The sequence below is a fragment of the Lycorma delicatula genome, chromosome 5, assembly GCF_047948215.1.
Source record: "Lycorma delicatula isolate Av1 chromosome 5, ASM4794821v1, whole genome shotgun sequence".
In the NCBI taxonomy this organism is placed as follows: Eukaryota; Metazoa; Arthropoda; class Insecta; order Hemiptera; family Fulgoridae; genus Lycorma; species Lycorma delicatula.
In genome coordinates, this window is record NC_134459.1 from 176,683,764 (window position 1) to 176,710,562 (window position 26,799).

The 26,799-nt window shown below is 29.5% G+C and overlaps 1 protein-coding gene and 1 long non-coding RNA gene across 2 annotated transcripts in view; one reads left to right on the top strand and one right to left on the bottom strand.

Annotated features, from left to right (window-relative positions):
• The window catches only part of LOC142325614 (uncharacterized), a 169,800-nt gene that overhangs the window by 59,710 nt on the left and 83,291 nt on the right, over positions 1-26,799 (bottom strand). The window contains exons 2-10 of the mRNA XM_075367581.1: positions 26,045-26,220; positions 23,208-23,334; positions 21,644-21,889; positions 16,528-16,670; positions 14,975-15,142; positions 14,552-14,747; positions 12,890-13,106; positions 6,982-7,137; positions 3,809-3,986 (exon numbers count right to left, since the gene is read on the bottom strand). Coding sequence (XP_075223696.1) covers positions 3,809-3,986; positions 6,982-7,137; positions 12,890-13,106; positions 14,552-14,747; positions 14,975-15,142; positions 16,528-16,670; positions 21,644-21,889; positions 23,208-23,334; positions 26,045-26,220 — 1,607 coding nt within the window. The remainder of the gene's footprint in view (positions 1-3,808; positions 3,987-6,981; positions 7,138-12,889; positions 13,107-14,551; positions 14,748-14,974; positions 15,143-16,527; positions 16,671-21,643; positions 21,890-23,207; positions 23,335-26,044; positions 26,221-26,799) is intronic.
• On the top strand, positions 281-25,975 carry LOC142325615 (uncharacterized). The gene is made up of 4 exons (XR_012756575.1): positions 281-518; positions 2,602-2,778; positions 11,597-11,927; positions 25,016-25,975. It is a non-coding gene; the product is annotated as an uncharacterized LOC142325615 (long non-coding RNA).

Consider the following 26,799-nt stretch of genomic DNA (forward strand, 5'->3'; position numbering starts at 1 on the left):
TGAATTATTGTATTTTATCTTATGGATTGATTATTAAAATTTATTGCCTTAGAACAAACAGATTGAATTTCAAGCTCAATTTTTTTTTTTTTTGATAATCATTTTATTCACTTCACACCATATTTTCCTATTTTAATAAAACTAGTATAATGAATGATCTTCACAAATCGAATATCCGTGATGCAATATTGCACTTTACTTCGTAAGTGTAACCCTCGATTTTTATCGTTAAATTCGATTTTACCAATCGAATATATTTCTGTTTTATTTATTCCTTCTTTAATGGAACTAGTCTACTCTCTTGTAAACTGAGACTTATAAAATAAATGATAGGAATTAAAAAAATTGTTTCATCTTCTGAAATTTTATTATTTCAACTATATTCAAGTTTTTGTATGCTACCAGTAACTAAGAACAGGTGTCTAGCGGCAAGATTCGTAAAGGTACATTAAAAAATGAGTAAAGCGACATATTGGGTTCATCAAATGGAAAAAAACGTTGTCTTAACAAAATTCGAGGTATTTTTTGAAACTATTCTTTATTACAAATCAAACTGAACTGAAATATAATGTTTTTACAAGTATTTTTTAATTGTTTTCCATTTTCATTTCACTTTTAGGTTAGATTATGTTTAAAACCGTAAACGTAGTTCGTTGACTTCGCCGGCTGCAGGCTCTTACCGGCGAAGTTCTAACGAATTCCGTGATACGTGTGATTAAAGTACCAACAGTGTGTTGGTATTTTAAGTACCAACAGATGAAATAATAAATACACAAAGATTCTAATAAATATGTGTAAAAAAAATTACAAAACAAATGACGATTCAGAAGCATATGGAGGGAGAAATGACAATAATGGCCAAATTGATGTAAGAATCTTCTTACAATCGATGGAAAACCAAATTTAAGATCAACAAATAATTATCCTTTACCTGAACCCATAAGTGAAACTTCTAGAATTCTAGTTATTTTTCTCCTTAGATGTAATAATAAGTTTCCACAATTTATTAAGGAAAGTAGGACGATGAAATAACCCTCAATTTAAAAGTTTCGCCATTATTTAAAAGAATAGCTACTTAATTTTTTTTAATTGAAGTAATAATAAATTCTTTCCTTTTGTTCATTCTTCCATTTTTCAAAATAAAAAAAAGTACATCCAAATACAGCTTCTAATATGTGATCACAAATTAGAAACCAACTATCATTGTTGTATTTTCAAACTGTGGATTAGTATCCTCAATTTTTTATGTTTTTTATAAAATTATAGTAACTTCAGCTCTAGGTTTTCCTTTGAGATATTAATTCCATAAATTGAAAATAAAATAAAATAACAATGAAAAATGGAAAACAATAATAATAAATGGAAAATAAATTTCATAAATAATAATATTTTATACTGATTATTTAAATTTTTGTCTAACAGATAAATAACTTCTTTATTTATGTATCACTTTAGGTGTATATTTACTAACATTAATTTTGTATATATTTACTAACATTAATCTTGTGTACATTTTACCTTTTATTGAAGTGTGTACCTTTTATTGAAAACTCAAATAATTCAACATATTTTATTTTAACTTTTTATACAGTAGTATTGTAAGATATATAATATTTAGCAGTAATTTTATGAGATGAATAAATAAATAATAAAACATATTTATGTATACATTGAACAGAGATGTAGAAAATTAGGGCTTTTTTGGTTAATATTTTTAATTGGTATTATTTAAAAATTCATTGTCAGAACACGTATTGTTTCTGTAGAAGTAAATTTTTTAATAATTACATTTTAAATGAATTGGTGGGAAGATTATATAGGGATTGTAATTTTTTACAAAAGGTCTACTGAAGCGTAAGATTTTTCTTCTCAGCCAAAATATTGTATTAAGGCATATGAAAACAAGCTGTTCTGTATTTTGATTTGACAGAATTAAATATTTTTATTTTTTAAGAATAAGTGACTATTCTTTTTAGCACAGATTTCACATTTGTAGATATAAATGCAAGGATATTAACATTTTTAATTTTCAAAACATTGGTCAACATGATTCATACTTATGAGCTCCATTTTTGTATTTGAAACTTGTTTTGTCTTTTTGAGAGAGCCCCAAGAGATGACATTATATGTCAGACAAGAATATATGTAAGCATAATAAACATTTAATAATGATGACAGTGTTTTATTAAAGTGCATTAATTCATATCGTTTTTTCAACCATGCATTCTGTACTTGCTTATAAAAGGCTGAAAGCCCGATTACAATACATTAACTTGAATTGTCTCATCTCAGGATGATGTAATTGAGAGCTTGCCTTAGTTGAACTCTGGTGATCAAAACTTTTACAGAAGTATCACAACAGCACTGGTATGTTGAAATCATATACCTGAACAAAGTTTACATAAGATAAATGACATATTCAATATATCATCAAATATAATCCCAATTTACAATTCCCTTCAATATACGAACACTTCAAATTTTCTAACTTGCTTGAGCTCAGAGTATTATTTAATTTTGTTAATTAAACATAAAAAAATATTACAGTCTTGATTTAAAAAACAAAATCTAATTTTGTTTTTTTGTATGTTTTTCTTAAAGGAAATGTTGTTTTAGATGAAATCCAGAAATATATATCTATAAAAGTAAATGTTGCAAACATGGGCCAAGCTATTGAAGATCTGTCTTGTTTATCACTCTACTGAGTACCTTTTAAATGGCTTTTTCAAAAAGCTTATGACATTTTTTGCAAAAGAAGTGGATTTCAGGGTCTGACAGGTATTTTACTATTGTTTATTTGGTATCATTGGAATCATTAGTACAACGTGAACTCAACTACAAACAATTTTAAATTATTTTGTGAATTAAAAAGGGTCATTTTGAATGACATTTCTGAATTCAAATACTGTTTGGTTGCAATACATGATGTGCTGCAATTTGTTATTATCAAATTGTTTACATATGACATAGTAGTATTGTTCAGTTTAACATTTTACAAAGAAAAGATTTTTCAGTAATGAATCTAATGTTGTAATTAAATTTTTTCTACAATTTATTTTTACACAGTATCATGGCAAAGTCACCTGCCAGTTATATGGCAAGTGACTTTGAAATATGTGGTTATAACTATGCCATTTATATGGTGCCTATTGTAGTAAAAGCAATTTGAAATTGTTAAAAGAACATAAAAAAAAAATGTTTCCAGTCACAACTCGTGATTTTCCAAAAATTGTCAACAAATATATACGTGTGAATTAATTTGAAATCAATAAACAGAATGAAATATTGTCTGTGTAAAACTGTCAGAGTGTATAATTACAGTGTACTGAAAAAAAGCCTTCATTAGTTGATGGGTAGTTTGTTTCAAGGTCGATATGGTTTTAAATGTTTGTGTACAAAACAGTCAAATAAATATTTGACTGAGAAATTAATAAACTAACTTTTACTATAAAAATCACGAAATAAGTACCATAAAACTGAAATTCAAATCAAATAAATTATCGCTATATTACAATAAATATTTGACATCACTTCACCAACATAAAAACTGACATTACAAACCTGTCGGTGATGAAGTGATAAATTAATCATTTATACGGATTTGAATACTAGATTGTGGATACCGGTGTTTTTTGGTGGTCGGGTTTCAATTAATAACCGCACATCTCAGGAACGGTTGAACTGAGACTGTACAAGACTACACTTCATTTACTCATACATATCATCCTCATTCATCCTCTAAAGTAATACTTGAACGGTAATTCCCGGAGGCTAAACAGAAAATAAAGAAAAAAGAATAATCATTTACCTTTCTTTGACTGTTGAAACATGTGATTAGTAAGCACCGAGTTGATATGTTGATCATTTGATTGAGCTGAACTTCTAAGAAAACTCCTTAAAGTTGAATCTAATCCTCCAGGATTATACAGAGCAAAAGGAGCATAAAATGATGAACCGATTATCTCATCGCCGACATGCTTACCTTGCTATCAAACAACAATTAAATAACTTAAGATTATTACCAAGAAAATATAATATTATACTTTATTCTAATAAGTGTAAGTATTACAAAGATAAGTGAAATAATAAATATAATTTTATTATTCAGCGGGTTAGAAATTCATCTGAATGAAAAAATATATATATATTATCAGAATAACACAGATCCAAAAAGTGAAATCTACACATAAATTGCATTAATAACTTATGTAGGAAAGGTGACAGATGCAGTGAATTCGGTAGAAAAGTCTATATTAATTTTTTTAGAGCTACGTATAACTTTGGAGTTGTGAATTTTTAACTTATTTCATAAAAATTTGGAGAAGAAAGGCGTTCAAAGAGTTAGCTAATTAATTGGATGAGATTTACCTCACAGTTGACAAAATAGGCGTACACATAAAGCAGGAATAGAAATGTGTAAAGACTGAAGCAGTCAGAAATTATTCATTACACTTTGTTAAAATATTAGTTGGAATACAGAGTTCAAATCTAATACCCAGTTTTACATTATATGCAGATGAATGAATCTGAGGATAGAAACTTTGAAAATCAACTGTCAGATTTTCATAGAGTATGCAGAAAAATTTAACTTATGAAATTTTTAATTTTTTGATTCCCTTTAAAAAAAATTCACTTACATTATTTAAGGGATTTTTTATGATATTAAAAAATGAGCCTGTTTTTAGCTCTGATATCACAGATCACATTTTTGTTGATTAAAACTGAAATTTTTTAATAAATTATGTTTTAAATCGATCTCCTTCATCTAAAGTCACTAATATTTTTATTTTTCCATTTTGTTGCTTTTTGTGAGAACATGTCTCTAACTACGTGTGAAGATATGAAATTCACTGTTGTTGGCTTTGTTACCGATTCAGTATCGTAAATTAAGTACAAAATGAAGTATTTTTTAATTACATTTTTTATTAAATTTATTATTATTGGCCGATGTAATGGAGAATGGGTTGAATAGGATAAATTCCTTTCAGTTATAAGATAGCTATTATTTTTATACAGATAATAAATATTGATACAGATCAAACCTAATACAAGTGCATTAGAGTTACATATTTTCATAGATATATTTTTAGCTAATTAGTATCTCATTTAGTGAAATTTAATAATAAATGAAAATAAACCTTATTTATAATATAAAATCTTATTTTATAGGATTTAAAAGTAAATAAATAAAACAAGAAAATAATATTACTGTCACGATGGGTAAAAAAATGTATTACAGTCATTTATAAGCGCAAATTTTTTTGATCTAAAATTAATATCTACCTTAGTGAAAATAGATTGATAAGAGTAGTATAATGTGGGTGATAATATCTCATATACAACTTACTGTTTTGGGGCTCAATATCTAAACAAAATTACAAATAATTATTTTAGTTATGGGATAAAAAATTAGAAAATCCAGTATTTTGATAAAGTAATGGTGGGATTTCAAAAAATCATACGTTTGGACAATGCATTATGAAGACATGAAGTACACATCAAAACTAAGAGAAAAATTTCATAAATGTTGATACATTAATAAGTTCTATTACTAGTGCATACATACTGTATTATAAGGTCAGTAGCGACATGATACACATCAGTCACCATAATTGTTGTGTAGTATGTTTTTGTGGTTTGCTAATTTATTCAGCTGCACTTTTTAAACTTGAATACTGTCATGTATTCAATGAAAATAATGTTTGCCAGCGAGATTACAACTCAAAGAAACAAATAGCCTATCGACACAGTCAAATCGAGAATGACCATCAGTGACTATTGAGATCATTGAAACTGTGCTAATAAGTCATTTGCATAACCCTAAAAAATCATTGCAGAAGTGTTCTGTAAAGTAAGGCGTTCCAAAAACATTGTTCCCAGAGTTTTAAAACAAAAACTATGCATTATCGGTTATAAAATTCAGGCATTTTATCCGCAGGACAAAATTAAACAATTTAAATTCATTACATACATTCCGGATCATGATGACAAATAAATTCTCACCGATTATGTTTTCCCTTACGTCATGAAGAAATATTCAAGATGGCAGCCTGAAAGTTAATGTATAATGTGCAATTAGACAAGGCAGACGGTTCCATTCTTTCTGACTTAAAAAAAATTATAAAACAAGTTCCAGGATGTATTAGAAGGTTATGGAAAATTTTATTCTCCAGTTAGATGAAGCTCTTCCACATTTCACCACATTCGTTCAGGACTGCATAAATGAAGCATTTTCTTAGCGACGATTGGATGAGAAGAATAGACATCCTGGCTGGCATCCACAGTCTCCAGATCTTACCCCTATGGATTTTTGTTTTTAGGGTTAAGTAAAGACACAAATGTTCTGTATTCAAATATGAAAGAAATTTGGACTATTGAAACACTATTGGACTATTTGAAACACTTCAGTGTTTCATCTATAACACTGCATATTTTCTCTATCGTGTATGGCAAGCGGTGGAATATCATTTTGATATCTGTAGGACAAACTAAAGGAGCTCATACCATAATCTTCTGAAAAGTTCAGATTCTTGGAGAGTTTCTCTTTATTTTTATGTATACTTAATCCTGAATGTGGTTTGTTCCAAGATAGGAGGATATTGAGAGATTTAGAGACTTATGATTATAGTATTAGAAGAAATGGAACAAGCAGATACATGAAAGTTGAAAGCCCGTAAAATAAAATTATTTGAATAGGTAGTTGTCATATTCAAATAATTGTTACATAGGGCAAAAATCATTAAGAATTTTTCATATGACATTAGTATTATAATGATAAAAAAAAAATTATAAACAGTTTAAAAATGCTCTTAATTGAAAAATAATTTTACTCCATTAGAAGTATTCTTTCCATTCCCGATGAGCGGGTTTAAGTATTAGCTTAAAGATTAAATTTCAATTAAATTTTTTAGTTCTCCAGAACCGTCACTAAAGGATGATGCTAGAGAAAAAAATAGAATGTACAAATCAAATAATACTGACCTCGTCAAACAACTGCATCTGTTTTGGCATAAGTGAAATGAAGTAATACAAAGCAGCTGTAGCAACCGCATTAGATATTCCAGGATTAAGCGACATATCGTAACCTTTAAAGTAATCATCCAATTCGAGCTGAAGTTGATATGACTTCATCGCATCCTAAAAAAATGTAATTTTTCAAACTTCTGTAATTCTATGAAATTATTTAAAAATCGTGTAAGATTCTTAAAATAAAGTTTACTTTAAACAGCATTTTAAAAGTCAAAATGTTTTTCGTTCTTTTTTTTTACTAAAGATGTAGAATATTCCAAAATCTTTATATCGGATTAAAAATTATTTAATTATTCATTTCAGAAAATAAAATAGCTTGTTTTTTTTTTGGTGGATTAAATAATATAGTTCGCTGTTTTATCATTATAGATTTACTGAAACTCTTGCGGTGCTTTGAAAAAAATATGAGTTTTAACATTTTCTTACAAGTATTTAGTAATTTGGGCATCTGAGTCATCACCTGTTGTTCTACTTGCTAAATCACAAGTTCGTCGGTAAGAGTTTTTTCCCTGTTTAGCCTCCGGGAATCACCGTCAGGTATTACTTCAGAGCGTGAATGAGGATGATACGTATGAGTGTAAGCGAAGTGTAGTCTTGTACAGTCTCAGGTCGACCGTTTCTGAGGTTTAATAACATTTAAGGTTTAATAACTTTTTCTTTCATTTTCCTGTTTAGCCTCCGGTAACTACCGTTTAGATAATTTTTCAGAGGATGATGAGGATGATATGTATGAGTGTAAATGATGTAGTCTTGTACATTCTCAGTTCTACCACTCCTGAGATGTGTGGTTAATTGAAACCCAACCACCAAAGAACACCGGTATCCACGATCTAGGTAAGAGGTAAGTGTCTGCAGACGGCGAAGTCAACGAACTACGTTTACAGTTCTAAACGTGACCTAACCTAACAGTGAAATGAAAATGTGGAGAAAAAAATAATCGTGAAAACATTATTCCAGTTCGATTAGATTGTTACTAAAGAATGCTTCCAAATCATATCTCGAATTTTGTTAGTCAACTTTTTTTTCCCATTTTATGAACCGCAGGACTCGAATATGTCATTTTATTAATTATTTTAACGTGATTTAACGGCCTTAGTAACGTAATTGCTGGCTTCCATGGCGCGAGTGGTAGAGCCCCGACCTTTCATCCGGAGGTCCTAGGTTCGAATCCCAGTCAGACATGGCATTTTCACACACGCTACTAATCGTTCATATCATCGTCTGAAGCAATACTTTACGGTGGTCCCGGAGATTAAACAAGAAAAAAAGGAAAAAAAAGTGACTTAACGAATCGTGCCGTTAGATAGCAGTACTTGATAGGTAGGGTACAAAAACTTAACCCACCGGGTTGGTCTAGTGGTTAACGCGTCTTTCCAAATCAGCTGATTTGGAAAGACGAGAGTTCCAGCGTTCAAGTCCTAGTAAAGCCAGTTATTTTTACACGGATTTGAATACTATATCGTGGATACCGGTATTCTTTGGTGGTTGGGTTTCAATTAACCACACATCTCAGGAATGGTCGAACTGAGAATGTACAAGACTACACTTCATTTACCCTCATACATATCATCCTCTGAAGAATTATCTAAACGGTAGTTACCGGAGGCTAAACAGGAAAAAAAAGAGAGAGGGTACAAAAACTTGAAATGTACTTGAAATAATAAAATTTAAAAGAAAATATACTACAGCTTGTTTTGATAGTAAATGCTCTTATGTAAATTAAAGTAATGAAGATGAAACAAATTCTTTAATTCCCATCACTTCTTTGATAAATAATAAAAGTATTAGTTTACAAGAGATTATACTAGTTTTATTAAAAAAGGAATAAATAAAACAGAAATAAATTCGATTGGTAAAATCGAATTTAACGATAAAAATCGAGGGTTACACTTTAAAGCAATAAGTTCAATATTACATCACTGATCTTCGATTCGTGGAAGTCATTATACTAGTTTTATCAAAAAAGAAAAAAATTTGGTATGAAGTGAATGATATGACTATCAATACAGAAAATTGGCCGTGAAATTCAATTTGTTTGTTCTACAAAGGCAATTAATTTTATAATAAATCCATAAGATAACAGTCAGTAATTCATTAAAAAAATAAGAATAATCTAACAAAACGCACTGATATAAAAAAAAATGACAATGAAATTGTAAACCGTACGGTAAGAGTCTCGCAGATATATTTCTTTCGCTCAAAAAAATTCTGTAATTTAAATAAAACTGTTTTTAACAAACCGAAACTGATATCAAAATAGCTAAGACATTACTTTTCTATTACCAAAATCTGTTATTAATTTAAAATTCTGTTTAAAAAATATACATGTTAAATATATGTAACAATAGATATAAAATAATCAGCAATTGCGACTTCCTCCGGAGAAGGGGGCGCATTGCTCCCTCCAAACAGTTAGTGTCCCGTAGTGGCGTGTTCCTGCTAGCCTATGAAGCGTTAGCACCGAAAGGACTTCAGTGGACGGTCTGAAGGGGAATTACGTCGGGAGGACAGGTTTTAAAAGCCTAGTCTCCCGTGGTCGGACCCTAAAATGGGTTCGAGAACGCTGGTACAAACGGATGCTAATAAATCCGTCCTTAAAATATAAAATAATATAAAACTTAGACCCGTCATTAAATAAATAAACCCTTAAACACGCCCGATTATAGAATCGCATAGCAGCAATGGACACTGTCCAGGTTCTGCGATTCGTAGGGAGAATTTATGAAACTCCCACAACCTTTGCATTCCATTCCATATAAAATAATACATAATAAACGATGTTTAAGGTTCCATGCAAAAAATAGGAAAAATTGTAACAAAACTCTTACCGGCCCGATTTCATTTATTAAACAACGAATAATCATGAGAATTGTATTATTTCTGAAAGTGTGATATACAATATTCGTTTTTTGTAATATATTATTTTTTGTATATTTGTTCGTGTGTTAGTGCGGTTTATTAAGGCAGAATTTAAATCCGTAGTTAAGAAAAGAAACTTAGGAGTCAAGCACCTGAAATTATCAATTATGTTAATGATTTTATGAAAAAAGAAGCTCCAAAAGTAGGTAAATTAACTGACGACAAACATATATTTGGCAATAAAAAATGCGAAGAAAGAACTGTTGCGTTTGTGGGATATCAAGAACACAGGTTCAAAAACTCAGAAGATAAAAAAGACATGGTTCTTCAATCAACATCCCAATCGTGTTCTTTCAGCACACCGAAAAAGTATAAACGACGTTCGAAACCTGTCAGTGGACTGGACAGTTTTGATTTAGGTGTAGTTAAAAGAACAGTTAATGAATTTCATTCAAAGAAGAATGAATTTACCTACTTTAAAAAAAATAGGCCAAGAATTTCAGTCATCTACTGATTGTAAAGTCAATGAATCAACTTAGCCGTTATTTTGAAAGAGAGGTTAAAATGCGTAAAACTGAAAATAACAGAAAATTTTTATTTGAGAAATTCAATATCATATGGAAGAGAATTGAATATTTGCAGGCAACAGATAAGTACAGACAAAGCAATGCTACAATTGTTTATTTGAATGAAACGTACGTTTCAAGTTCGCATTGTTCGACAATGTCGTGGTCTGATGGTATTGTTGAGGGACTTCATGTGCCAATTAATAAAGGTGGCAGTTTAATAGTAATTGATGCTGGAGGAGAAATCGGTTTTATTTCTAACGGTTTCATTACCAACTTGGAAAGCCAGTTTGAAAAGTGGCGACTACCATGACAACATGAATACAGACAATTTCATAAAATGGGTGCGTGAAAAATTGATTCTAAATCTTCCACCAATGTCATTAGTAGTTGTTTATAAAGCCCCTTATCACAATACAGGTATTGATAAATCGCCAAATTCTAACTCAGAAGAAAAGATATGACCGATTGGGTGGAGAAAACCCATATTCTATATAGTTAAACAATGCTGAAATCACAGTTATTTGAGTATATATTAGTAAAGTTACATAAAACTAAAACTAAAGTACAAAAACTATCGCTTGATGAACTTTTGAAAAAACATGGGCACTGTGTTCTTAGACTCCCACAGTACCATCCTGATTTGAATCTGATCGAGATGGTATGGTCAGCCATAAAAAGACATGTGGCAAGTCATAACACAACATTTTCTTTCACAAATGTTGAAAAATTAACTACGGAGAAAATTAATTCCACGAATGAATATGATTGGAAACTCTTTGTGAAAAAGTAAAAAAATATTGAAAAAGAGTATGAAAAACTGGAATTGCTGATAGATGAAATGACAGAACATTATATTATACATGGATACTCTGATAGTGAAAGTGAAAATGAATGTGACAGCGATAGTGATTTGTTTAACGAGGATGGTAAACTTGCTAGAAGTTTGAATTAGATGTATGAAGAAAATTCAAGTAAGTTTTTGTTTATTATTAAAAATCAATAATATAGTACAAATAAAGGTTATAAAAGAATTAATTACATATTGTTTATAATTAGTAAATGTAAATATGATAGTATTACTGTGTACAATATGATAATAAGTAATTCTTCAATTTGACACGCAGAGTTGATATTTTCAGGCCGAGTCGTAATACGCAGTCTGCTGGTGACGTCACAAGCTTGTACATTGGCTGGGCCTAGTGTAATTCTGAATGATTCTTAGTCTAGAGATATATGGAAGGCATAAACGCCTTCCACAATCTTTAAAGGTGTAGAGTTGCGTTCATCTTCTGAGTATATGTTGATGAATTTGTGATTAGTTTCTATGATTTGGTTAGAAAATATTAAATTTATGATTAAAGAGCTTTTAAATCTTCATTGTTATTGCTAAAAACAAAAGTGACCCGACTGTCCATTGTAGAAGACATTGCAATGACACTGATTGGACCAACTATAACTTTATTTGTGCAGGTCAGTGTATTGTATTTTTTGTTTTGATTATTAACTATGTATTAATAAATAATAAAGCTTTATTATTAACTACATATCTTAATGGTAATATCTTTTATTAAGTAATAATAATTGGTATGATCATTAACTGCTAAAAAATGTCAACAGCATTCAGTCAGATCTGCCAGTTCTTAATTTTGGTGATCTATAACAACCGATTCATTAATGTGTCTTTACTGTTGGTATTTTGCCTTATTTCACACCCTTCAAATTTATACACTACTCCTTAGATGCTTTAAATACGATTCCTGTTATAAAAATATTAGAATGTAAAAGGATGTACGGCACACCTAATTTAATTTTAATATTAACTCCACATCAGGGAAAGAAGAAAATAAACTCTTAAAACACTTTCTCGATTAATTAAGATCCAATAATTAATGTTAATTTGATTTTATCATATGGAAAACTAACTTTGATTTGTCAAATTTTAGTCTACTTAAAATTTTCTGGTTGTCGGAACACCAAAATTACATTAGAAAATTCTGTTTCCCACAATTTTTGTAAGCATAAATCGTATCACACATTATGAATCAAAAAGCTAAAAAAAAATAATCAGATCCCTGTACTTTTCTAAATGTTTTCTTTACTTTTATATTAGGAATTTCTGTTTAATAGAGGCTTTTCCAAAACATTCATTGTAGAACCTTCACGCTTCATGTGTTTTATAAAACTGTTTTCAAATGGATAAAGTGCATTGGTTTCAGTGATAGTAATACTTAGCTAATATATTACCAAAAATATAAATAACGGAAATAAAACGTAATTAAATAAAGTTAAAAATAAATATATTTAACATAAGATTTAAAAGTACAAATACTATTCATCTACATAAATATTTCGTGTATTATTGTGAAAGAGATAATTATTCTAGCAATAGATTTTAATTCCGATATAAAAATTCAATTAAGATATTAAGTTACCTTTCCCAATATGAGCGGTAGAAATTCATTGTAAGTTATATGTTGTAATTCAGCGATAACTATTCTCCTAGCTTCCTGAAATAAAATTTCATCTACCCAATGAGGATTTAAGGCAGCTAACTCTTCAGCGATACGATTATGTTCACGAACCCAAAGTGTATGCAATGTAGCTAAACCGATATGCTCGTTAACTCTAGTATCACCAGATTTGAAACATCTGAAAAGAGAAATCATACAGGTATTTAATTAATAAAAAACTTAATAATTATTTTTCAATTTAAAATACAAGGATTCCTGTCATTAATGATCATGGTCAGTTCCAGAAAAAAATCCAGCACAAATGTGAATCCATGTGAATCCATTACAAACAAAATATTAAACGCATAACAAATAAAATTATACATCCACTATATAAACAAGAGATGTAGTAGCTATCTACAGGCCCTGGGATCAACTAAACTGAAAAGTGAATCCAGAGTCTATGGTATATCATATGAATAAATCAATCGACAAAACTGAATTATGATTAGCGAAATTACTGATTTGCATTAAAAATTAAAGAAGATATCTAATTAGTGTAACTATTACTAGTACTGTATAAAGTATACAATGAAAAACTCAGTTAGAAATTTTCCTAGTGTTAATGTTCGTATGTACGTGTGTTTGGTATTGGCCTCTAAATCACTTTATATCTACAGAACTGCTGAATCGATTTTGACCAAACTTGGTGAGATTACTTCTGTATATATGGGTCATTGATGCTATTAAATTTTCAACTTAAAAGGTCAGTGAGGTGAGGCTGTACAGTAAGGTAACCATCAATATTTAGAGATTTCACCTAATTAAGATCATATTTTTCTTAGGAGCATTTGTTAACAATTAAATAATAAAATTGCAAAAAAAAATATTTTTACAAAATCACACCTTACCCCAAAAAATGTTGTAGTCATTTGCAATGTTGTGACATCACAGGTGGGCGATAGAATTAAATAAATGAGTAATATTTAAAGTGTAAAAGAGTAACTCGGTCCGGTTCGGTCTTAAATTCTATCGCTTGGTTGACCTTAAAGTTAATCGCTTGGTAAGATCCTTAAAGTTAAAGAATATAGTTTGATTATTTCCATGAAAACTTGTCATTTTATAAGATGACCAAAAATTTTATATAACCAACAAATTGCTATTAACTATTAAAAATATCTTATTGTCATTAATGAAATACTATCCATGCAATGAGCAATAGAACCACTGGTGTTGTTTGACATTACATGTTAGTTATTTAGTACGTGAATAATTTTCTTATCCCTATCCATAGAGTTTTGCCAGAATATTATACCAAATATCATAAAATAATAAACAATACATAATAGAAGTCACCAAATACCTTATCATTCAAAACACATAAATTCATAAAAATGGGAAAATGCGGATGCTGTAAATGCTATTTCTAAAGTTAAAACATTGTCAACAATTAAAACGTTAAAGATCGAGTCAATTAATTGTTTAAAACTATTCACGATAGGTTTTGTATATATCACTTGCAGATATAAGGTGGATACATCATATTCATACTATAAATTTAAAAAAAATTAAACAAACTAAAGCTAAAAGTTTTCAGAAAATATAAGAATATTTTTTTTATTATTATCGTAAAACAATACTTACTTGTGAATACTTTTAGGCCGGCAGTCAGAAGATTGAGGATCAGGTGGCATTAATGGACCTGTACCCGGTAAACCAGTTTGTACAATTAATTTTCCATTTTTAAATGATCTCAGTAAATCAGATTCCAATTGAGAATTTCCGTAAATAACAGATGCGTCTAAATATGAAGACACTTCATTCATTTGTTCTCGAGGTCCTAAATAAAATAAAAATTTCAATAGAAAATATTTGTATTGTAATCGCTTAGAAAAATACTGGTCGTTATTAAGTTTAATTGTTCACAATTCTTTGTTAAAATATGCATGAGTATTCTACTTTGCAAACAGCCCTCACTACTAGTTGTTCAGTAATGAAGAAATATCATACGTGTAACTTTTTTCAACGAGAAAAAAAATATTGTTTTGATAACTTAACAAAATTTACCTAAAGTGCAACCTGTGCGTGGTGCAGATGCTGAACGGGCATAATCTTGACAACGAGTATGTACAGGACCGTGTACTGGATCGCCATCTGGAAGTCTTATTGGAAAACATTCAGGATGAAAATCAGTAAATTCAACTCCACAACATTTTAACCTTTCACCCTTAAATCCTATAGGAATCAAAAAGAGATCAAACATTAATACAATAAACTGACTGGAGTATAGTTAAAGAATTAATGTACAGTAATAATTTTTTTCTTAATTTAACTTTTTTTATTAATGTTATTTTAAAAACATTCCAATTTTTAAACAGATTGTAATATCTATCAAAATTAAAACTTTTAAATTTAGTAATAATTTAAACTGATTATTCAGAATTTAACATAAAAATATAGTAAAGTATTTATTCTCCAGTAAAATACTTCCTGTATGAATATTGTGGGTAGGCAGTAATGCGCTAGATCAGTAGATGTACGATTAAAATTCATTATATCATTTCCTACTGGCATCCCCTGAGTAGTTTGACATCAGAATTCATTGTAAAAGTCCTGCCAGTCCTACCAGTATAAGATAAAGAAAAGCAGCAAGAAAGAAAAAATTGAATGCTATATATATAAAACAATAATTATATTACTACTTTTAAAAGTATGATATTTATACTTTTCTGAAACATTTTTAACCTGTACCAAAATTTACCAGTTGCTCCTTCTGCTAGTTTCTGGGTCTATCAGAATGAAATTTTAAGAGTTTATTTCCCTTTGGATTTCCAAAGGACAGGGACTATTTTTCACCTCATATGCACTGATTACCTCATCTGCTCCTCATATGTATTGATAAAATACTTTCTGACAAAATATGTTCAACAGGTTGTGAGTAAAGAAAGAAGGAGCTAATCCTCCAAAATTCTTTGTTCACCGCTCCATAACTATTGGTAGTTTCTGGAGAGAGATTGTACTGGATGGAAAAGCTTACAGAATGATAAATTTTTACGTACTTGGAAAGTGAAATTTGTGACGATAGAAAAATATAAATGAAATTTCAAATTGTCCGGAAATTAAAGAAATACCTATCAAGTTATTAAGCATTTGTTATGAAACAAGAAAATGTATCACAAAAGACCACGGTTGTAATGTGTAAGTCTATTATGCAGCTATAATATATTAAGCAGGAACATGGTTAATGACAGAAAGAGATCAGCTGGATTCTGGCTTAAGAGCTAGAAAAGGAAAACAAGAAGAGACCAGAAGGAAAACATAAATATAAGAGATGATCTTAACTGGAAGAATGTATTAGAGAGAATCAAGAGAAAAAGACTTCAGCAATATGGAAATATTAAAATAATGAGAAAGATGAAATCAACAGAATAACACACAGAAATTGTTCAAGGACTAAGTGAAAGAGGGAGTTAACAAAAATATGGAGAGAAAAGAATACATATGTTACAAGTGAAGGAAGAAAAAATGGTGGGAGGATAGAGAGGATGGAGACCTAGCATGTACACAGACCTGGAACACGTGAAGGAGCATAATAGGAATACTAAAAAGTATGTACTTACCGGTCATCTGTGGTGTTAAAACGATGTCATGTGCAACAAACTGTGCCCATACTGCTGTCATGGCAACCAAGTGTGAATGTGGGTTATCACTGTGACTGTGAACTATTAATGATACTTCTCTGGCACTGGGCAGTCTACCAGAACTAGGAATTCATAAAAGAAACTTCATCGATTAAAATATTTAACGATTTTAATAAAATATTACGATAAATAAATGAAAATGAATCAATTTTAACAGTAATTAAATTTCTAAAATAGAATTACCATTAATAAATTTTCAGTATTTTCCTAATTATTATAACAATATTTTTAATATTATAAATTATTTTTAATTATAATATAATTTTACTATTCATACTTATTTGTTATTTAAAATAATATAGACTAATAATGTAATAGATTATTATTAGACAACCTTGCTTTGCTCTGTATACAATTTCCACTTCCACCCTTTATTCTTTGTCTGTAACAAAAACTGTGATTTTCCTAATGAATAAAAAGTTGAGATTCACTAAACATGTTGTCCTTGTTTCAAATTGGAACAGTGGAAAAAATCTTAAGATAATAAACGGAGACCCAAAAATGGTGTTTTACAGAATTCTAAATCTATAAAATCGAGCTCATTTTGCAATAAGTAGTATGATATTTGGCACTTGTTAGGCGAATTAATGGCGTCTTTACAGTAAAAAAAAGATCAGTCACATTTTTCAGCAAGACTTTTAGCGTTCTTGTTAAAATTTTTTAATCAAATGAACCATTTCTGATAATGTAATAGAATAAACTATCATTACACATAGTATTATTTATTTTTGTTTTAAATTAATCAAACCATTAAGACAAATGTTATATAATGTTTTAAATACACTAACTATGAATATTGATGATTAATTATATAGCTTAATTAGGTTTTTCTTTTTTTGTCTTTAGTCATTTGACTGGTTTGATGCAGCTCTCCAAGATTCCCTATCTAGTGCTAGTCATTTCTTTTCACTATACCCTCTACAACCTACATCCCTAACAATTTGTTTTACATATTCCAAACGTGGCCTGCCTACACAATTTTTTCCTTCTACCTGTCCCTCCAATATTAAAGCGACTATTCCAGGATGCCTTAGTATGTGGCCTATAAGTCTGTCTCTTCTTTTAACTATATTTTTCCAAATGCTTCTTTCTTCATCTATTTGCCGCAATACCTCTTCATTTGTCACTTTATCCACCCATCTGATTTTTAACATTCTCCTATAGCACCGCATTTCAAAAGCTTCTAATCTTTTCTTCTCAGATACACTTATTGTCCAAGTTTCACTTCCATATAAAGCGACACTCCAAACATATACTTTCAAAAATCTTTTCCTGACATTTAAATTAATTTTTGATGTAAACAAATTATATTTCTTACTGAAGGCTCGTTTCGCTTGTGCTATTCGGCATTTTATATCGCTCCTGCTTCGTCCTTCTTTAGTAATTCTACTTCCCAAATAACAAAATTCTTCTACCTCCATAATCTTTTCTCCTCCTATTTTCACATTCAGTGGTCCATCTTTGTTATTTCTACTACATTTCATTACTTTTGTTTTGTTCTTGTTTATTTTCATGCGATAGTTCTTGCGTAGGACTTCATCTATGCCGTTCATTGTTTCTTCTAAATCCTCTTTACTCTCGGCTAGAATTACTATATCATCAGCAAATCGTAGCATCTTTATCTTTTCACCTTCTACTGTTACTCCGAATCTAAATTGTTCTTTAACATCATTAACTGCTAGTTCCATGTAAATATTAAAAAGTAACTAATTAATTAGGTATACTGTTATTAAATAATATTGATTAAATTTAATTACAGTTCATTTTCATTTTGCTATGTGAAAAGTATCAATACATATTGCTTCACTAAATATGAATGATCATTTGTTATTACAAATGTCAAGATAAAGTAATTATATTCATGTATTTTATTTTCTATTCCTATTTTTTTAATTGAAATGGAAATCACATTTTATTATTCTGTTAGTTCAATAAAAATTAACCATTCTAAGTAGAACAGTACATAATAGTCCTGATCATTATGTACAAACAGCATGGTATGCACAGTTATGCGCATGCACAATTAATGCATGTGGGAGCCAGTATACACCAAACCAAAGATATGATTTCTGCACTTACAGTGTACTCTATTGTAACTTTTACAGACATTTTACCTCACAGTTGTGTTATATTTTTAAGTTAAATAATCTCAGTTTTAATCAGATATATATATAATTTTACTTGATATATATAACTTTATGTTTTTTTTAATGAAATAATTTTTATTTTAAGAATATTGTTAGAACTGAAAAAAAAAAATCTATTAAATCCCCTTAAGATAAAAAACTAGTTCTACTTCACCCTTTTAAGTCTTTTTATACACAGATCTATAACTGAGTATGAGTACATTACAGTTATTGTATAACTTATTTAATAGTGTCATTATGGGTTAGAGAGCGCACATTATAATTACTTTGTGGCCATTACTTTAAAATGCATATGTATTCTCTGATGTAGGTCCAATATTTTTACATGTCAAAACTGATTACTTAAGCGTTGTATTTTCAAATCTTATGCTGTTAAATGTGTAATACACTAGGAAAATAGAATATTTAATTGAGGTAATCAAAATAATTTATGGTGTGCAGTTTATTGTTGTGCAGATTATTAGATGTTAAATAATATCCTAAGCATAACAAGTGTTGAGCAGAATGTAAATAGCAAATAGTAAGGAGTAATTTCTTAACTGAACTTATGAGTAAATCTCATGAAGATTGCAGGGGAAAATCAGATAAAGTGACATTTTAGAAATTTTTCATGAAAGAGATTTGAAGGTTATAACAAGATACTAACAAGTTTCTAGAGAAAAAATTTATTTGGCCAAACGATTCTTTCTTAATTTGTCACTTTGTTTGAGTCTGATAATTATTTTGTAAATTGTTTTACATCATTATGTAAGCTAACTGAATAGGGATATGTTCATGTGTAGACTGTTTTTCTATAGTTTTCTTGAAAAGCAAAATATACACTGTCATAATATACTCAGGTGTTTATTTAAAAAAGAACTTAAGAAACAAAACAAAAATTTACATACTAACTGAAACCGATTTACATATTAAGTATAAAACTATTACTTCAAATTGTAAAAATTTAAATCATGAAAGAATATTATAGTAAGATATAATGTTTTCATTGATTATAAAATATCACACTTTCATTAAAAAAGGACTTTAGAATGAAGCAGACAAATTGGGAGATTAATAATTATTATATTAAATAGAACATTATTAATTGAAATTTGTGAAGTTTAGTTTGTACAGTAAACCGTACAAAATAATCATTGACGTTACAGAACTTGTTTTTTTCAGTCACAGTTTGACATCCCTGTTGTTCCTGTGTACTAAAATATTAAAAATACCTATGACATTGGACACAGCTTGTTTTTTCCTTAATTACACATCGGAGAAATAAAGAAGTCATGTCATAAAATACAGTGTAGTCATGGTCATGAAGTACATCACGGCATCAAATAATAAAAATATTAAAAATTGGGCTTATCCTATTTTTTCCTGCAATCTTCGTTTAATACTTTTTTTTTTTTTTTATCACTTAGTGGTAGGATTTGATTTACGTAGCAGTAGAATGCTATGTTGTTAAAAAAAACTGATTTGAAAGAATCATTTTGTTATGTATTTTGTTTTTTAATTAAGGCTTACAATTATTTTTGAGAAAATCTACTATATAAAACAACCAGTTCTTATTTATTTTCCTTTATTTAATTTTTTTGTTGTATCTCCGAAGGTTTATAATAAAATTACATAACTGGTTACAGATAAACAGTGGTTTATACAGTATAACCGGTTTATAAAAGCAAAACTGAGGAAATTACTCAGATTCAATTAATACTCTATTAAGAGTTAAACAAGAATATTTGATAATTCAAATAAGACTCTTACACAGAACCACATACTTATTTAAAATATCCTACACAAATATCACAAATAATAAAAATATCACACTTTAATCTTTATAATAATAATTAATTATTGTAAAAAAAAGGAATATATTGGTATTGACCGAGTGTGATAGTTTTGTATATGAACTGCAATACTCTACAATTTTCAACTAACATAAAATTATGCATGTATTTACTGGCAAAATAATACAAAATTATTAAAATATAAAACAGACAAACCTCGCGTGCGCACGCACACATACACATTCATAAACACAACCACACCAGTGAATGTATGGTAATAATATTCATTTGTAAACAAGTATAAAATAATTAATAATATGAAAATGAACACATAATGGAACTGGTAATTAAGTAATCAATCATACACACTATCAGAAAATGATAAAAAAAACTAAGATATTTTAGTGTCCCATAATTTTTCAGGACATAGACAGAATTGAAGGGGAATAATAATAGTATATATCAGATGTCTTATGTGACAGAAAAAACAATCTATTTTAATCATCAATATACTCCCTATAAGATACATCTTTAATTGTTATTAATCAAAAGGATTTTATGTGTTTATTTTTTTTCAACTTACTTGTAGGTAAAATATGTGATGATGTATTGCAGCAAACCTTTTTCAGAAAAAAAAAATTATATATATATATATATATATATATATATATATTTATCACGCTTTCATAGTTCTAAGGTTGCAGTAAATAAATATTTTTCTTGAAACTTTTCTATTACACCCTGCGCCCTTCTTGATTGGGTGCTCTTACTGTCTCTGGGTCAATGGAGGTAATGGAGATCTATTAGAGATCTTATTATCCAATTTGTTATCGCTTTTACTTCCAATACATTTCTTTTTATAAACGGTAATTAAATTAATAATTTAACATTCTTTATTCAATACAAAAATAATTTTATTTTGACTAATGGACATTAGCTGGCTAGACAGTTGGTGTGTTAACATGCTGGCTTTTAGATTATTTGGTCTCGGGTTTAAGTCCTGATCATTTTCCCTGCACAGTTGTTTCATCATTCTCATCTTCTTTATTAAAATACACATTAAGGGATTTTAAAGTTGTAATAATAAAAATAAATAGAAATTTTGTAATATCTTACTACTGCGGTGTTCCTCTTGGAAGACTGACACCGTCTGCATAATCTGGAGGTAAGAATCTCAGGTATCTAGTTCCTGCTCGACCCCACTGAGGACTTTGTACATTATTACAATGTCCAGACAGTGAACGATATTTGTGCGCTTCACATGGGAATTCCATCTGTTCTGGACAAGATCGACTCAGTGAGGTTTCACTAATATCCATTTCAGGTAATCCAAAATGGACTTGTTCCTTTGAAAGGCCTAACCTGTAAAAGTAAAACACTCTATTTTAAGCTATATCAACAAATTTATATAATAAATGCTTCTTATAAAGGTAAAATCAGGTAATTGTAGAATACCACAACTATCAATTTTACCTTCATTTGCGTGTAAAGATAGATTAATAAAGTGCCGGTAAGGATTAAAATATAAACATCTGGGTGACCAAAAAACCAAAATAATTATTGATGAAGGGTTGGATCTTCTCCTCCTGTTGGATCAAAAAATGGTGCATTAAACTTTTGATCTGTTAATAGTATAATAATTATATCTGCTATTACTGGTAACAATATGAGTAAAAGCACTGTTACATTAGTACTAAACAAAATAAAGGTATTTTTTCTGTTGATACAACATTAGGTCATATATTAGTTGTTGAAATAAAATTAATAGCTCCTATAATTGATCAAAATCCTACAATGTCCAGTAAAAAACTGATCAATTGAAATAATTGTTGAATGATGGCGGATGCTAACTTTGATTATCTCATGGGCATCAACAGTGCACAAAATGCAAGGAACTACTGTAGACTATGCTGTTGTCTATTTGGTTCCAAAACTCTTTGCTGAAGGGCAAGCATATGTTAGCCTCAGTAGATGATCCCTTGATGGACTTCGGATTGAAGAATTGGACAATTCAAAATTAACTAGAAAAAAGTCTTTCTAACAAGGATGTTTTAGGGGAAATGGAAATATAACGTATGAGAAATATAATGTGAATTATGCTTTATAAATATGATTAGTATTTGTATTGGGATAAGTAATTTAGTTTAATTATAAAATAAAATGTGGCTAAGTAAAATATTATATTTTACTTTTTTGTATTATGTTTAAATATTTATTTTTTTAGATTTTCAGTTTTTACAGAAAATCATGTTTTAACATTTTTTTTCTACTATGCTTCCTTATAATTAAGAATTAACTTCCAATCAATTCTTGCTTATTCAATGCAGTTGATCTGCAAAGCCAAAAAATTGATACTAGAGAAAAATTTATTAATTAACATTTTACTTGAATTTTCATCAATATTTTAATAATGACAATGAATTCTGTCTCTTCTAATAATGAAACAGTAACCCTTTTTAAAAATAAATTAACTACTAAAAAAACCCATATAAATAAATACAATAAACCTTTGTTTCATGTTTCTTGTAACGAACTAATTATCGCATAAGTTTCACCAAAATTTAATTTTCATATAACTTCTTTTTCTGTAAATCTATTACTGTATAACATTATTAACTGTACAATTTAAAATAATAGACAAGCAAAAAAAAAAATTATAATAAGAGTAATTTATACTCACGCCTGGGACATATATTTAGTTGCTTCCTCTGATAACAGAGCGGCTTGTGTCAAATTACGGTGATTATGACTGAGAGAATGTGATGCAGCCATAAACCAAGCTGGACTCCCTGGCACCTGTTTTACACCTGCACATTAATTCAGGAGAAAAGGAATTAATTGAATAATAATATGCTACATATCTCTAAGCAAGCAAAGTTTATGGAAAATACTGATCATTTAAATCAGTGCAGCGACAACTTAAAGTAACTTAAGCTATTAGAGGATTTCAAGTGTAGTTTCAGAAAAGAAAGACTTTTATTTAGAGTTACATTTTATGAATTAGTTTATGAAAAATTATTAATTTTATACTTTAATTATTTCCTTTCTGCATTATTGTGTGAGTTGCAGTTTATTTGAAGTAAAATTGTGGGATTTATATCAAATTATGTTTAAAAAAGAGATGTCCCATTTTTTGCCTGTTAACCCAGTAGTGTAGTTTCAACATATAAATAAACAAATCTTTTATTCTGATCGGTGTATAATAATGTATTATATACATCACGTCAGGAATGAGTAGATATACCCATTACTCTACAGATAAAACCAGGAACTGCCCCAGCATTTGCCTTTTCTTTCTTTTTCCTGTTTAGCCTCCGGTAACTACCGTTTAGATAATTCTTCAGAGGATGAATGAGGATGATATGTATGAGTGTAAATGAAGTGTAGTCTTGTACATTCTCAGTTCGACCGTTCCTGAGATGTGTGGTTAATTGAAACCCAACCGCCAAAGAACACCGGTATCCACGATCTAGTATTCAAATCCATGTAAAAATATCTGGCTTTACTAGGACTTTAACGCTGTAACTCTCGACTTCCAAATCAGCTGATTTGGGAAGACGCGTTAACCACTAGACCAACCCGGTGGGTTTAACCCAGCATTTGCCTGGATGGATCAAACGAAACTATGATAAAATCTTGATCAAAGCAGCATCACTCACAGAATAGACAATTAATACTATAGTGTGAGTGTGATTACAGACCTCATAATAATTATTGAAAATATAAACACATGAAATAATTTTAAGGTTCCATTCATTACAGTTCCATACAGTTCATTCATACAGTTCCATTCATTACACACTCCTTCATGCTCATCACTGTACTAGTGCATAAGAAGGACATTTAAACTGTTACAAGCTGCTAACCTTGAGTGCAGTGTTGCCAGTTGACTTGTAGGGAGAAATAAAATTTACTTATGTATGACTTCTACCTTCTTAATCTTAGGATTGCATTGTTTTTGAAACACCCATTATTTGAACCATGTGGTATTTACTCGATTAAAATTCATTGTTTTTATCAAATTAATTTTTTTGTTGTGATTTTGATATGTTTTAAGTATGTTGAAAACTTGGTTTATAAGTGTACTGTGTAAAAATGTGAATATTGTGATTGTTTTAGTTTTAATTGATTAAGTGTATCCAGTTTTATAAGAGGTAATTGCAAAGGCTAATTTTGTTATTTTGTGTAGCACATTTTTATGTTGTGAGTGCGTGGATGCCCAATTACTGTGCAGACACCAGGATAATATAATACAGTGAAGTCCGGTTAGTAGGACCACCAGTTACTCGGGGCAATGGTTTAATTCAGGTAGTTTTGTAAAAGTAGAAACATACTGGTATAATTCATGTAAAATTACACCGGTTTAATGGCCCAAAATGTCACTTATAAGGGCCATTAGTTCATATGTTTATTTATTTTACTCATAAAATAACTCAATCTCAATGATGACTATCTACATGTCTTTTAACTGTTTTTTAAATGCCATAGGTTAGGAGGTAACTTATCTTTGACCACTAGAAGAAAGATTTTTTACATGCATTTGTAAGATTTTGAAGAAAAGAAACTTAAAGTCAAATGCATATCTACAAGATGCAAAAAATTCATTGACAGACTTCAGCAGTATTGTATGCAAAAAGGTAATGAAGGCAGTTCGCTAGCAGAATTTCGAGTCTGTGCCAAATTTATAGAACGTCAGGTAAGAAAGTAGGTTGACAGAACAAAATATACAAATTTTTCCAAGACGTTTAACCAAGTAAGAACATTCAAGTAGATATTTTTTGTATTTTACTGACCATAAAAGGAACTCATTATTTTGACTTAAACCTCAGTTTTTTTATCACAAGATTTGTTTAATAGAGTCATTTATTCCTAGTCGCAAAGTGGTCTGATTATCTGGAATCCACCCTCTCTACTGTAATTACAGCAATAATTGGTATGTTGCTGGAGTTTCCATGTTTGTCAGTATATAATCTGAACTAAGTACTTTATGTTTTTGAAAATGTTGGCATTTTTATAAACACATACATTTATAAATACACGTATGTGTTATGTATTTTTTATTATTAATTATATTTCTGTCTTTTTTTGCTCTGTATTTCTCCTAACAAGTATTCTAGCAACATAAGTGCACAGCTATCAACAAATGTTAAGTTATAGCTGTCAATTTACATGGGTTAAATGCAATGTAAAATGTAGAAAAAGGCCTACATGTTTCTTATACATAAGGCCAATGCATGTAGTGTATGTAAACATTTTATAGAATTTAAAAGTGTTTTTGTTGTCTACTTTGGCTATGATAATATCTAAGAAGTCAAGTGCTTTATTGTGTGAATAAAGAAATGAAATTTATGATGTATTTTGCTGATGAGAACAAATTATTTAACACTAAATATTTAAGATATCCTATCACTAATTACCTACAATTCTGGAGATAAAAATCACTTTACTGTTGCTCCCTCCTAAGTTCTAAGATGTTTTACAGTTACAATAATAATTTAATAAACATAGGTAACATACCTTTTCTATGTATTTCTGGTTCCAGTCTTTGAAATCTATGATGCATCGCATCATGTGCTTGTGCCACAAAAGCTGACAAATCTTCATGCGGCACGTGTGGCATTGATATAGCTGAGGAATAACACCTTATCTGCATCGATATCATGAGTAAAACTGAATAAGCTGATACATGGCACCTAGAAAAAAAGAAACATGTTAGTGGCTACACAGACAAAAAATTCCTCAGATTAGATAAAAGAATAATAGAAATAATATGGCAAGACTGTAAGACAGACACAGCTATTGGTGGGTGCTTTGTGTAATGTCTAGGTAAGAAATTTGGTCCACAGATTTTCCACCTTACTTAGCTACCCTAAGGAAGTAGTTTTTCTCATTAATACAGATTCCTTAGACTTATAGACGAAGCTTATAGATGACTTATGGTTGATCTATTGCTTTCTTACCTATCAAGGATAAGATAAGGATCTGATTAGAGAAGATGATGTTTAAATACTATTGATATGGTAAAAAACAGTCGTTATTTTTCCATCTATACAATTATACTGCATAACCGTACTATTTTGGGATTTTTATTATATAACTCCTCTAACCAAAAAACCCAAATCTTCAGAAATTTATATGTATGACAGCCTATTTTCTGCTAGATATGTCCAGCAAAATACAGGTTGGACCGATTTTAATGAAATTTTACACTGTGATTTCTATATATGGGACATTTATGCCACTAATTTTGGTTAGATTCATTTGAAGGGGTA